At 52.2% G+C, this 11,522-nt stretch overlaps 2 protein-coding genes across 2 annotated transcripts; one reads left to right on the top strand and one right to left on the bottom strand.

Moving 5' to 3' along the window:
- Nucleotides 1-2,067: 2,067 nt before the first annotated feature.
- On the top strand, nt 2,068-3,349 carry PPP1R35 (protein phosphatase 1 regulatory subunit 35). The gene is given in 5 exon segments (XM_045571128.1): nt 2,068-2,460; nt 2,541-2,705; nt 2,708-2,792; nt 2,874-3,010; nt 3,105-3,349. Coding segments are annotated over 5 exon segments (798 nt in total). The 5' UTR covers nt 2,068-2,223; the 3' UTR covers nt 3,279-3,349.
- Nucleotides 3,350-5,573: 2,224 nt separating this feature from the next.
- MEPCE (methylphosphate capping enzyme) lies at nt 5,574-11,118 on the bottom strand. The gene is made up of 4 exons (XM_036411237.2): nt 8,144-11,118; nt 6,577-6,795; nt 6,276-6,402; nt 5,574-6,165 (listed from the first exon to the last, which is right to left on the bottom strand). The coding sequence occupies exons 1-4, from the start codon at nt 9,806-9,808 to the stop codon at nt 6,113-6,115; spliced, it is 2,064 nt and encodes a 687-aa protein (XP_036267130.1). The 5' UTR covers nt 9,809-11,118; the 3' UTR covers nt 5,574-6,112.
- Nucleotides 11,119-11,522: the final 404 nt, after the last annotated feature.

The following is an 11,522-nucleotide window of genomic DNA, read 5'->3' as shown; positions in this document are numbered from 1 at the left end:
GTGTGTTTTGAAGTCATTCAGAAGAGTTCCTTTCTGTGCCACCAATTAGTTATACATTTAGGTTCATTTGTTCTTGCTATTTGGGATTGATTTTTTAAAAAATTATGTTAATCATACAATCATGTAAAACATAAGATTTCAGAAGTCAAATGCACAAAACAAAGTATATTCAAGTCTTATTTCATTCTATCCTCTCCTTTCCAAGGTAAATAACTATTAAAAAATTTAAATGTATACTTCCACTTAAAAAAAAAAGTATTTATTTATTTACATTTGTACCTCCCTACTCCCTTTTACAAATAAAGAGTAGAGAGAGCCCTAGTTGGTTTGACTCAGTGGATAGAGCGTAGGCCTGTAGACTTGAAGGTCCTGGGTTCGATTCTGGTCAAGGGCACATGCCTGGGTTGTGGGCTTGACCCTCAATGGGGGGCGTGCAGGAGGCAGCCGATCAATGTTTCTCTTTCATCATTGACGTTTGATCTCCCTCTTCCTCCCCCTTCCTTTCTGAAATAAAAAAAAAAAAAAGTAGGAGAAATGAGTATACTTTCTTATTCCCAATTTTAACAGTAAAGTCCTTGGTGTTTCGTCATTAAGATCCTCAAAAACTTTTTTTGTGAAGTGAAGGAAACATATCCATTCTATCTGATCTTCCACACCATTTCTTAGGAAGATAAAGGATGTGAAAAGTGGTACACAGCCCTAACCTGTTTGGCTCAGTGGATAGAGCATCGACCTGCGGACTGAAGGGTCCCAGGTTCGATTCCAGTCAAGGGTATGTACCTTGCTTGCAGGCACATCCTCAGTAGGGAGTGTGCAGGAGGCAGCTGATTGATGTTTCTCTCTCATTGATGTTTCTATCTCTATTCATCTCCCTTCCTCTGTGAAAATCAATGAAATATATATTTTTTAAAAAATCCAAGTTTAACAACAAAAAAGTGGTACACAAACATGCCTGTTTCCTTATATTGACCCACTTTTGGGAGAACCTTGAGTCCTAGATCCAATTTAGTACATTGAACACAAGAACAGAGGCTCACAGAGCTGAGAGGACCTGCCCAAGGTAAGTAGGAAATAAGCAAGGGCTTCGGTCATCTGCCTTGCAGTCCAAGGGTCTGATAAATCCACCAAGCTCCTTTTTTAAAACTGTTCTCAAGCCTTCTCTCTCTTTTTCCACCATCGAGGGGTGTGCAGTTTGCTTCTCCTTTCATGTCTTCCCACAAGACTTTCAGATCTTGGCCAAGAAACAAAAGCAGAATCGGCTCATTTCACCAAGGGATTCTGATGAAAATTAGTAATAAAATCAGGTACAACTCAAAGAGACAATGGAGAAGTACCAAAATGGGTTTATGAGGAATCACACATGAGAGAGAACTCACATATTTATGCTGCATCCAGGCTGCCTGCACCTTTAAATGATTGAAAAGATCTCTACTGTCTGGGTAGTTGGGGGATTTTAATTGGAAAATTATTCGACTCATGATTTTGCTCTGTTGATTTTTTCCCCCCTGCAGTAGTAGGTTGGTTCAGTAATAAATGTGTGAGACCTTTTAAACTGCAAAAAATAAAAACTGTACTCAATCTATAAATACCTATTTTTATAGAAATGAGCATTTTAGGAGACCCTGGAAAAGGAAAAAGTAACAAAAGCCTCAAGGCTGCGTGAGCCAGTGAATGCTCAAGCAACCACTAGCACCCAGAGTGCCAGGAGGGAGCAGGAGGCCCTCACTCAAACCGGGCGGCTCTGGTCCGAGCGGAGGCGACGGAAAGCCTGGAGATGCGGTGCCGGCACCGAGTAGGGGGCCCAATGCGAGGACGCTGGGCAGTGAAGTTAAAGCTGCCCCATTTGGAACCCGACAGGAGGACTGAGACTGACATACTCCGGACCCCAGGTGAAGGCTCCGCCAAGACAGGGCGCCATGACGGAGATTGCGAAAGGAGACATGGCACTGATGAGGACCCGTAGCGCTTCCCCGGCTTCGGCTCTAAAACCCCGGCCTGGGGGCGGGGCGGAGGCCGGCCGGGAGAGCCCGCCGGAAGCCGGGGGAGGAGCGACAAAATGACGCTGCGGAGCGTCCCAGGGCGGGGCGAGGGTGGCTCCCGCCCACCTGGGCCGGGCTAACGGTTTCGGGTCGCGATATCCGGGAAGGGCGGGGAGAGGAGGTGCTCAGCCCGCGCCCGTGAGCCTCCGCCCCCAGTGACCGAGTGCCCCGCAGCCGCTCCAGGATGATGGGCTGCGAGGAGTCAGAGCTGAAGTCGGGGGGACGGGAGGCGGCCATTGCGGCCCCGGGGCCACCCCCGCAACCCCGCTCCCCGGAGCCCGGGGCTCCCGTGCCCGAGCCCGGCCTGGATCTCAGCCTGAGCCTGAGCTCGCGGTCCGAGAGCCCCGAGCAGCCGAACTGCAGCCCTGGGCGCGGGAAGGGGCGGGCAAACCGGCGGGGCGGGGCCCGCAAGGAGCGGCAGGTGAGCTGGTGGAAGGCCTGGCCGGCAGCCCGCCCACCGCCCGGGTCCCCGTTCCTCACCGCCCTGCTCTCTGCTCCCAGGTCCGTTTCCGCCTGGCGCCGTCCTCCCCGGTCCGGTCCCAGCCGCTGCCGGTCCCGGCCGCGCCGAGCGCGAAGCCCGCGGCGGCGCAGGACCTGGCTGCGCCCGCGCCGCACAGCAGCCTGGCGCTGGGCCTAGAGCTGCAGGCGGCGCGGGCCGCAGCCGCGGGCCCTTCGATGCCGCCAAGGCCGTGGAGGAACAGCTGAGAAAATCGTTCCAGACCCGCTGTGTGCTGGAGGAGAGCGTGGCCGAGGGTGAGGGCGGGCGGATGGCAGAGCGGGCGCGGGAGTCGGGGTGAGAGACGCGGCTCACCTCCGCTCCCCCTGCGGTCTCAGGACTGAACGTGCCGCGCTCCAAGCGGCTCTTCCGGGACCTGGTGAGCCTGCAGGTGCCCGAGGAGCAGGTTCTGAACGCCGCGCTGAGGGAGAAGTTGGCGCTCCTGCCGCCGCAGGCCCGAGCCCCGCCTCCAAAGGTGAGGGACGGGGCTCGAGTCTCCCCTGTTCCCTTCTCCGCTGCGGGTTCTTCCCTCTCCTAGTGTAACCTTGCTTTGGACTCCATTCCAACAGGAGCCACCTGGGCCAGGGCCAGACATGACTATGCTGTGTGACCCAGAAACATTATTTTATGAATTTCCACACCTGAACCTGGACAGTCTGCCCTCTCTCCGCCTTCAACTCCGGCCCCGCCCTTCAGAGGACACCTTCCTCATGCACCGAACACTAAGGCGATGGGAAGTGTAGACCAGGAGGCTCCTGGAATTGCTCGTATTTTTGTGTTGAAAGTAACATAATAAAGTGGTTTTGCTAACAAATGGGACTTTTCTTGGAAGGCTTAAGATGGAAAGCCGTAGGTTAGAAGCTGCCTGAAAGTCAAGTGTTTTGGCTCCTTCTTTAAGGAATTCCATAATGACCAGTAGAAAACACTGGTCCAAGTAAAAAGTTTAGTTTTTTTGCTTTTCTTTTTTTAAAAAAATCTTACTGATTTTTTTTTACAGAGAGGAAGGGAGTGGGAGATAGAAACATCAATGAGCTGCCTCCTGCACACCCCCTACTGGGGATGTACCCACAATCAAGGTATATGCCCCTGACCAGAATGGATAGGCTGAACTCTATCCACTGAGCCAAACCGGCCAGGGCTAGTTTTTTTCTTTTAATCCTCACCTTAGGATGTTTATTGATTTTTAGAGAGGATAGGAGAAACATTCGACTGGTTGCCTCTAGTAAACACCTGACTGGGAATGAACTCACAACCTTTCAGTGTAGGAGTCTCTAACCCTGTGAGCCACACTAGCTAGAGCCAAGTCAGGGGTTTAGGTTCCCTCCTCCCCACATCTTCCCGATTGCAGTCACACCTACCACCTTTGTTTTTTTATGACAACTACACTTGTTTCTTTGCACCACTTATTTCTGATCACTTTATGAGGTTCTCAGCCTGCATGTTACCTGACTCAAGGAACCTGGTAAGGCAGCTGCCGTGTTTCCTCGAAAATAAGACATCCTCCGAAAATAATACTAGTGCATGGAAAGATAAGACATCCCCTGAAAATAAGACCTAGCGCAACTTTGGGAGAAAAAATTAATATAAGAAACTATCTTATTTTCAGGGAAACAGGGTACTAGCATTTAGTTATTTAAATTATCTTTTACCTTCAAAGGCCTTGCCCATCTTTACACCTGACCAGAGTACTCAATACTTGACAAACCGCTGAATAGCTACATGTTAAGTTAAACTGCCTATTAATCTGATTCCACCGAATCAAAAAAAGAGGTTGGAAGGTAGGGAGGGAGGTTCTAGAACAGGGAGTCGGTCCAATCCAAACTGTCTTTCTAGCTCCACTTGAATTCTGTTAAATTCCAAAGTTAGCCTCTGCCAAAGCTTCCATGAAAAAAACTGTGAATGTTTTTGTTTTTGTGGGGGAGAGGACGGGAGATAGGCAGGCTCTTCAAGTTTCACATCAAAATTTGCATTTTAGCTGAAACCAGTTTGGCTCAGTGGATAGAGCTTCGGCCTTTGGACTGAAAGGTCCCAGGTTCAATTCCGGTCAAGGGCATGTACCTTGGTTGTAGGCACATCCCAGTAGGGGGTGTGCAAGAGGCAGCTGATTGATGTTTCTCTCTCATCGATGTTTCTAACTATCCCTCTCTTCCTCTGTAAAAACTCAATAAAATATATATATTAAAAAAAAAATGTCTTCCCAATCATTGAAAATCCTTGAGTAGTTTAGACAAAGGAAGCACAGGTTGTACTGGGAGGCACCATCCCTTCCCACCAGTTAAAACGTGCCAGCCTGGCCTGTTGAGCATTGACCTATGAACCAAGAGGTCACTGTTCAATTCCCGGTCAGGGTATATGCCTGGGTTGCAGGATTGATTCCCAATGCAGGGTGTGAAGGAAGCAAGCCAATCAATGATTCTCATCATTGATGTTTCTCTCCCTCTCTCTAAAATTTTATATATATATACATATAAATATATACAGTGGTGCCTCACACAACGAACTTAATTTGTTCCAGGAGCAAGTTTGTTATGCGAAAAGTTCGTTATGTGAAACGTGTTTTCCCATAACAATACATGTTAAAAAAAATAATTCGTTCTGTAGCATAAAATATGCTAAGATGACATAAAAAAGATAAATTTTTTGTTATTTTTATTTAGATACATCTAAAAACATAATTTTTTTAAAAAAAATTATATAAAAAAAATATTGAGTTTAACTTAAAAGGACGACTGCCGTGATACGTGCGTGATTTAATTCGTAATGAAGAACGATTGCCGCGATACGTGCTTAAGTTAAGCGCAGTGACTAACGACTGCCTGCAGTGCCTGCGCGGAAGGATGCAATACATCGGCAGCGATCGTGGAAGCTCGGGCGACTTCGTTGTGTGAAACGAAGTTCGTTGTATGAATCGTGAAATGAAGTTCGTTGTGTGCAGCGTTCGCTGTGCGAGGCGTTCTTTATGCGAGGCACCACTGTACATACACACACACACACACACACACACACACACACACACACATGACAAAAAGTGCTAGACATAGGTATGTGGGCCATTGCCCTAAACATCAAGTTTATTGTGCTGTTCTTACATTCCAAACCCAACCCCTTCTCCCAATGGGGGACAGCAGAGGGATTTTCACAGTACCTGCATGCCTCCCCATCAAGCTTCCCCCCCTTAAGCCTCAGTCCATCTATCATGTGGTCCACTGAAACATAGGTAAGGACAAGGGCTGAGGAGAATGGGAATTTCTCCTTGGAAGGACAGGAGGAAGAGGCCAGAGAACGTGATAATTCCCCACCTCCTGTGCCCGAGAACAGAGGTCAGCCAACAGTCCATGCCATCCAGCCAGTGGGCTGGGGGAAGAGGAAGATGGCCGTAACTCCAGAACAGCTGGGCTTGCTGCTTAGGTATCAGAGGTGTAGGGAGGAGGCTGGGGCAGCAACACAGGAAAAGCTTTCTATGCAGATCCAAGAAAGGAAACTTTTGGAGCCAGAAAGGAAAGACTGCGGGATATTTTCTTTCCCCAGGTCCTTAAGAGCAGCGGCAGCTTCTTCACACTTTCTGTGCAGGGGCCACTTAGTGGCTGGGGGAACGGGCCTTGTGGAACAGGTACACGGGACGCTGGAAGCCTAAGAGGAGAGTGTGCAATCAGGAGGGATGGGCAGGACCTCAAGACTCCACAGAGTCTGTACCTTCTCCCTCAGGACTGGTCTTCCCCCCCAAAATAAGCCAGACTTACCTTTGAAGGTGTTGTGGGGTGTGGCCACAAGCTCGTAGCTGGAAAAGCCCACTTCTGGGGATGTCAGGTAGGAACTGAACTGCTCTGGCTTCAGCTGGATCCGATAATAGTTCTTGTAGGTTGTTTCCTAAGGAGAAGAGCAGGGAACCACTTCACCTTGCTGCCTTCTCCCTTGCTAGAGAATGATGCCCACCCAGGAGATCTTTTCACCTTGTTCAGAACGTCCTCTTTTCACTTCTCTGGGGGTATTTCTTGCCTCAACTAAAGGACATACCCAATTTCCACTTAAATACCAACTCACTGTGAGAGTCTTTCTCTTGGCATAGGTTGACCAAGGTTGGGGTTCGAGGATCAAGATGCCCCCAGGGCGTAGGTGCCGGTAGATCCGTCGAAACATGCGCTTCAGTCCCTCGTCTCCCCAGTTCAGATGTACCCACTTGGTAAGGCTGAGGCAGAGCACCACGTCATACTCAGGTTTTTGGGCCTCCACCAGCTCATCTCGATCCAGCACATAGTTACCCTGAAGGGGAGAGGTCAACAGCGGCATTAAAAGAGCCCCACACATTCAATCTGCAGACTCGCTTTGTAGCCCGTGGCCACAATCATCTTTGATACCCTCTGTATCACTTTTTTTGCATGCCATTGGTGGTAAACAAAACAAAAAGAAGCCTGGCTAATTTAAATTTGGCAAAGCATCCATGAGATCGCCAAAGTTGGGGTGAAACTTCAGAGAAAGAATGCTAGAGTTCCTCCAAGACTCTGTCCATTAAGCCCAGCGACTCAGTTCTGCAAAGGGACCTAACCCAGATTTGAAAGGGAGACCTGTGATTCCTTCTCAGTAGTTGGGGCTGGCAAAGTTTTATTTTTTTTATTATTAAAAAATATATATATTTTATTGATTTTTTACAGAGAGGAAGGAAGAGGGATAGAGAGCTAGAAACATTGATGAGAGAGAAACATCTATCAGCTGCCTCCTGCACACCCCCCACCGGGGATATGCCCGCAATCAATGCACATGCCCCTGACCAGAATCGAACCTAGGACCCTTCAGTCCGCAGACCGACGGCCTATCCACTGAGCCAAACCGGTTTCAGCGGGGCTGGCTAAGTTTTAGGATTGTTCTTTCCAGAGAAGCGAAGAGGTCATCCATCCCTTAGAAAATTTTTTCTAATCTCAATACCACCCTCTGGAAAGTCTATTTTCCAACACTACTCCTGGAGATGGCCAAATTGGAGTGTTTTTATGAGGAGCTATTGCAGGCAGCCAGGGGACAGATGCTGAAGACATGTTACCCTCCCCTCCCACAGAGGACCCTGACTCTTCTCCATCCTATTATCGAGGGTCAGTGTGGCGATGATCCAAGGCCAAGCCACTTGGGTTCCTGACCACTGACACTCTTCACCTCTATCGAAGGCCAAGTCCCTATCAATGGAGAGAAACTGCAAATATTAGCCACTACCCTACCTAATCCTCCCTCCACCCTGAGACATTCCATGTCTGATACCCAACTCTTCATGCACCTTCAGTAGGTTAGAGGACAAATTCTTATGTGGACCAAACCCCCTAGTGAGCATCGGAAGTAACTCCCTAGAGAAGGAGGACTGGCCTGGATTACAGTCCAGGTAGGGAGCAAGGCAAAGGGGTCAAATCCCATTTTGGGGCTAGCAGTCACCAGAAAGGAGCCCAGGTAGAGAGCTTCCACCTTCCCAGGTTATAGGGACACCCAGTGGATTCAGACCCTTTTCTTGAGGATCTGGTTCTCCTGGTGTGGATTGCATACACAGAAATCCCTCTGGCTCATAACCTTCCCGTCACATTATTATTTAATCTCATCCTCACACCTGGGCCCTATCCCAAGCCCCTCTTACCGTAACGAAGACAACATTGTTGGGGAAGACTGTTGTGTCTGCTCCATCCAAGGGCACTTGGGGTGCAGCAATGGGACCCCGGGTTGCTGTCAGTGAGGCTGGGAAGCAGGTCCTCTTTCGGATGGTTGTGGTCCCTTCCTTACTCTCTGCTCCTGGGTCCCCCTCAGCAGTCTGGGATTGCAGTCGCAGCTCCTCTGACAGGTAGTGTCTGATGTTTTGGCGGGCCGAATGGATGAGTTGGGCATCGATATCCAGGCCTACCATGCGGGATGGGCCCCACTTACAGGCAATGCTCAGGGTCACATGGCCCACATTGCAGCCCAGATCTAGGACGTCCCGACCCTGAAACCACTCAGGCTTCAACACCCGAAGGCGCCCATCCTCACAGGAAGGATTTCGGTACCCATAGTACTTGCAGTAATTCCCATACTGGAACTTGCGCTGTTGCTTTTTGAAACCTGCTGCAGGTAGTGGGTGGAGGTGGTGGCGGCCTCCCCCACTCCCCCGGCCCTTTTCCTTGGGACCCTGGCTTCCTCCACTCCTAGCCCCTGCCTCTGACTTGCTGGAAGTCCTGCGCCGTTTTCTATGTCGTGAGGAGGAAGACGGGGGTGCAGAGGCAATTGAGGCAGCTGAAGAGGCTGAGAGAGAGCCTGAGGGTCTCGGTAGGGCAGATGGAAGGGGAGACACGACCTCATCCCTGCAGTTGATGGCTGTGTTGAGTTCATAGGGCTCGGGGGCATCACGGTTTTGGTTCTGGCCCCTATGCCGTTGCTGCTGTGTGGTGCCCTCCCCATGGAGTGAGGGAGTAGGGGGAGCTGTGGGCAGCACAGAGTGGCTATCAATCCCTCCAGTTGCCTGCTGCTGCTGGTGATGCTGTCCCCGGTGTCTATGTCGCTTCCGACCAGTCTTGAGTGGTGAAGCAAGAACTACTTGGGCCTCATCAGTGCAAGTATTGAGACTAAGTGGATCAGTAATATCTTTGGGGATGAGAATCTCCACTGGATCTCGCCCCTTGGCCGGAAGTGGGGATGACTTAGGGGTCTCAGCATTGAGTGCGCGGCTCACTTCCTCATCCAGGAGGCTATTCAGGTTCAGTGGATCAAAGATATTGCCCCCCAGGAGGAAGTTGGAGGGTAACACAGAGTCACAGTCCGAATTAACCCGCCTGCGCCTCTTGAAGGCCGGATGTTTGAAGCCTCCACCACCTCCCCCGACATTGCAGCTATTTCTCCTCTTGCCCCCACCTCCCCCGGGGGGCCGGTGGGGCTGATAGCCGTTCCGGGGGCGAGGCGGGGCAGGGGGTCCCAGTTCTGTTCCACCCCCTCCCCGTCGCTCCTCCCCCACGTCCGGGGGAGCGGCTCGCCCGTGGGGATCCGACAAGCGGGCCTCCCCCTGCGTCTGAAGGCCGCCCCCTCGCTGCTGCGACTGGCTGGCCCGAGGCTGGGCGGTAGCCCCGGGGCTCTCCTTGCCCGCTCCAGAAGCCAAGACCCCGGCGGCGTGTGCTCGCGAGCCAGGCCCACGCTGCGTACCGCCGCGGAGCTCCCCGGAGGCGGGCTCTCGGTGCGGCTGCACCGAGGGGCTGCCCCCTCCGCCTGACTCCTCTTTGAGCGGCGGCGGCGGGGCAGGTACCAGGAACGGCTCCTTCTCCGCCGCCATCTCTATCATTTCCTCCCCTTATTCCGTCCCAGTCGAGGGCTGAGAGGGTGGACCAGGGGGCTTAACCCCCCCCTTTCCTACACCCGCTCCCTTCCCCCCTTCCCTGGGTGCGCGCGCAGCTCCTCTCGCTAGTCTCGCGCCCTGGCGCCTCCCCCGAAGCGCGGCCCCCTGGCCTACGAGACCAAAACAAGATGCCCGCGAGACCCGAACTCCAGGAACACACCGCGCGTGCGCCGACCCCTTTCTCCTCCGCCACGGCCGCTCGGCCGCGAGCGCGCACCGCGAAGCGCGTCCCCCTCGCCCCGGGATCACGCATGCGCACTCCGCCACCACCCTGGTCGCGCGCGCATCCGAGTACGAACCAACTTAACGGCTCCGGGAGTTTAAATATAGCTCCCTTTAATCCCCCCACCAAAGCCCACCACCCCAAGCTGACACCCTACTTCCCTTCGCAGCTATGTTCGTCCCTACTGATATCCTTTGTCTCGGCCGCGCGAACCCACCCACCGTAGGCGGGGACGGGGAGCTGGTGTGAAAAGGTCTCCTTGACACCCGACCCTTGTTCCTGAGGAATGAGTCTCAGCGGTCTCCGCCCGGCTCTAAACCCAACAACCTCCCTACCCCGCCTCCTTCCTCCCCCTAGCGGGGAGCGCCTGCGCACATCCTTTTGGGCTTGCGCGGGTCGCTGCAGCACGTGCTGCTGGTGGTGCCCCGCCCGCCGTCCTAGGGGCGGGGACTGTGACGTCGCTTCCCCAGGTTTGATACACGTAACGTGCGTTAGCAGGATTGGGAGGGGCGTGGCTAAGGAGCGGGTAGGCCCTCATGAATTATTCATGACTCAGTTGTCTCCGTTTGCCCACCTACCTAGAAGGGCCGTGGGGAACGAGGGGGTGAATCTTAAAAGTAGAGGAAGGAGCGTGTGTACTGTCTTCCTACGAACTGTTCTCAATAAAATACAATAAGTCATTTTAACTCACCCCCCTGGAAAATGTTCACTGCTGAGCTGGGGAAAAAAAAAGTCAGCACTAAAACAGCTGATGTCCAACTTCCTCTTCCAACGAAATGGCCGAATGAGTCCTCTCGCTCCTCAGCCTTCCCCTAATCGCGATCACCTGAGGACACCACGCCCTTCCCTCCGTCTCCCGAGGCCCCGATACCAACGCCCCCGTACCCCACCGGACTCCAGCGCTCGACCCTCTAGCCCGAGGACTGCGACCCTATGCCCACCGCAACCACCAATAGCAATACATTCACCACTACCACCATCTCGCACGCAGGCCTTCCGAGCGCCGCCTTAAGATAAACGAGTGTGGGTGGGGGAAGAGGTTTAGGCTTGGTTGCCCCTGCCTCGGCCAATGAGGAGGAAGCTACTCGACGCCCATCTTACTGGGTGCAAGGTGGCCCGTTCTCCCTCCCAACAGTGCTGGGGTGCGGACCCTGTTTGCACCCCAGAGGGTGGGAGAGGCGAGAATGGGGAGGAGAGTCTCAAACAAAATATTAAAATACGTGTGCGGAGGAGACTAAAAGGAATAATTGGAATCAGGGAACGAAAAGGAAAAGACAGCTTGGGGGCAGAGAAAAGTTAGTAAAAGAAAGATGTGGTTCATTAACGATCAGGCACTGCTGTGGACGCCTAAGGAAAAAAGTGAGGCCATCTAGGATCATGGGATTTGTAGTTTTACAGGGCGCTAGAGGGGAAGATGGCGACATTCAGCTGCGCAAG

Source organism: Pipistrellus kuhlii, unplaced genomic scaffold (assembly GCF_014108245.1).
Source record: "Pipistrellus kuhlii isolate mPipKuh1 unplaced genomic scaffold, mPipKuh1.p scaffold_m20_p_4, whole genome shotgun sequence".
Lineage (NCBI taxonomy): Eukaryota > Metazoa > Chordata > Mammalia > Chiroptera > Vespertilionidae > Pipistrellus > Pipistrellus kuhlii.
The sequence above is the reverse complement of the archived record's forward strand: the minus strand, read 5'-3'. Positions and strand labels throughout refer to the sequence as shown.

What these genes read in the sequence shown, in the direction of transcription:
- MEPCE (XM_036411237.2), bottom strand. Translation starts at nt 9,808, where the DNA reads ATGATAGAGATGGCGGCGGAGAAGGAGCCGTTCCTGGTACCTGCCCCG. An exon ending in ACAATGTTGTCTTCGTTACG is followed by an intron (nt 6,796 to 8,143) that starts GTAAGAGGGGCT and finishes TCTCCCCTTCAG; the next exon opens with GGTAACTATGTGCTGGATCG. An exon ending in CCAAGAGAAAGACTCTCACA is followed by an intron (nt 6,403 to 6,576) that starts GTGAGTTGGTAT and finishes TCTTCTCCTTAG; the next exon opens with GAAACAACCTACAAGAACTA.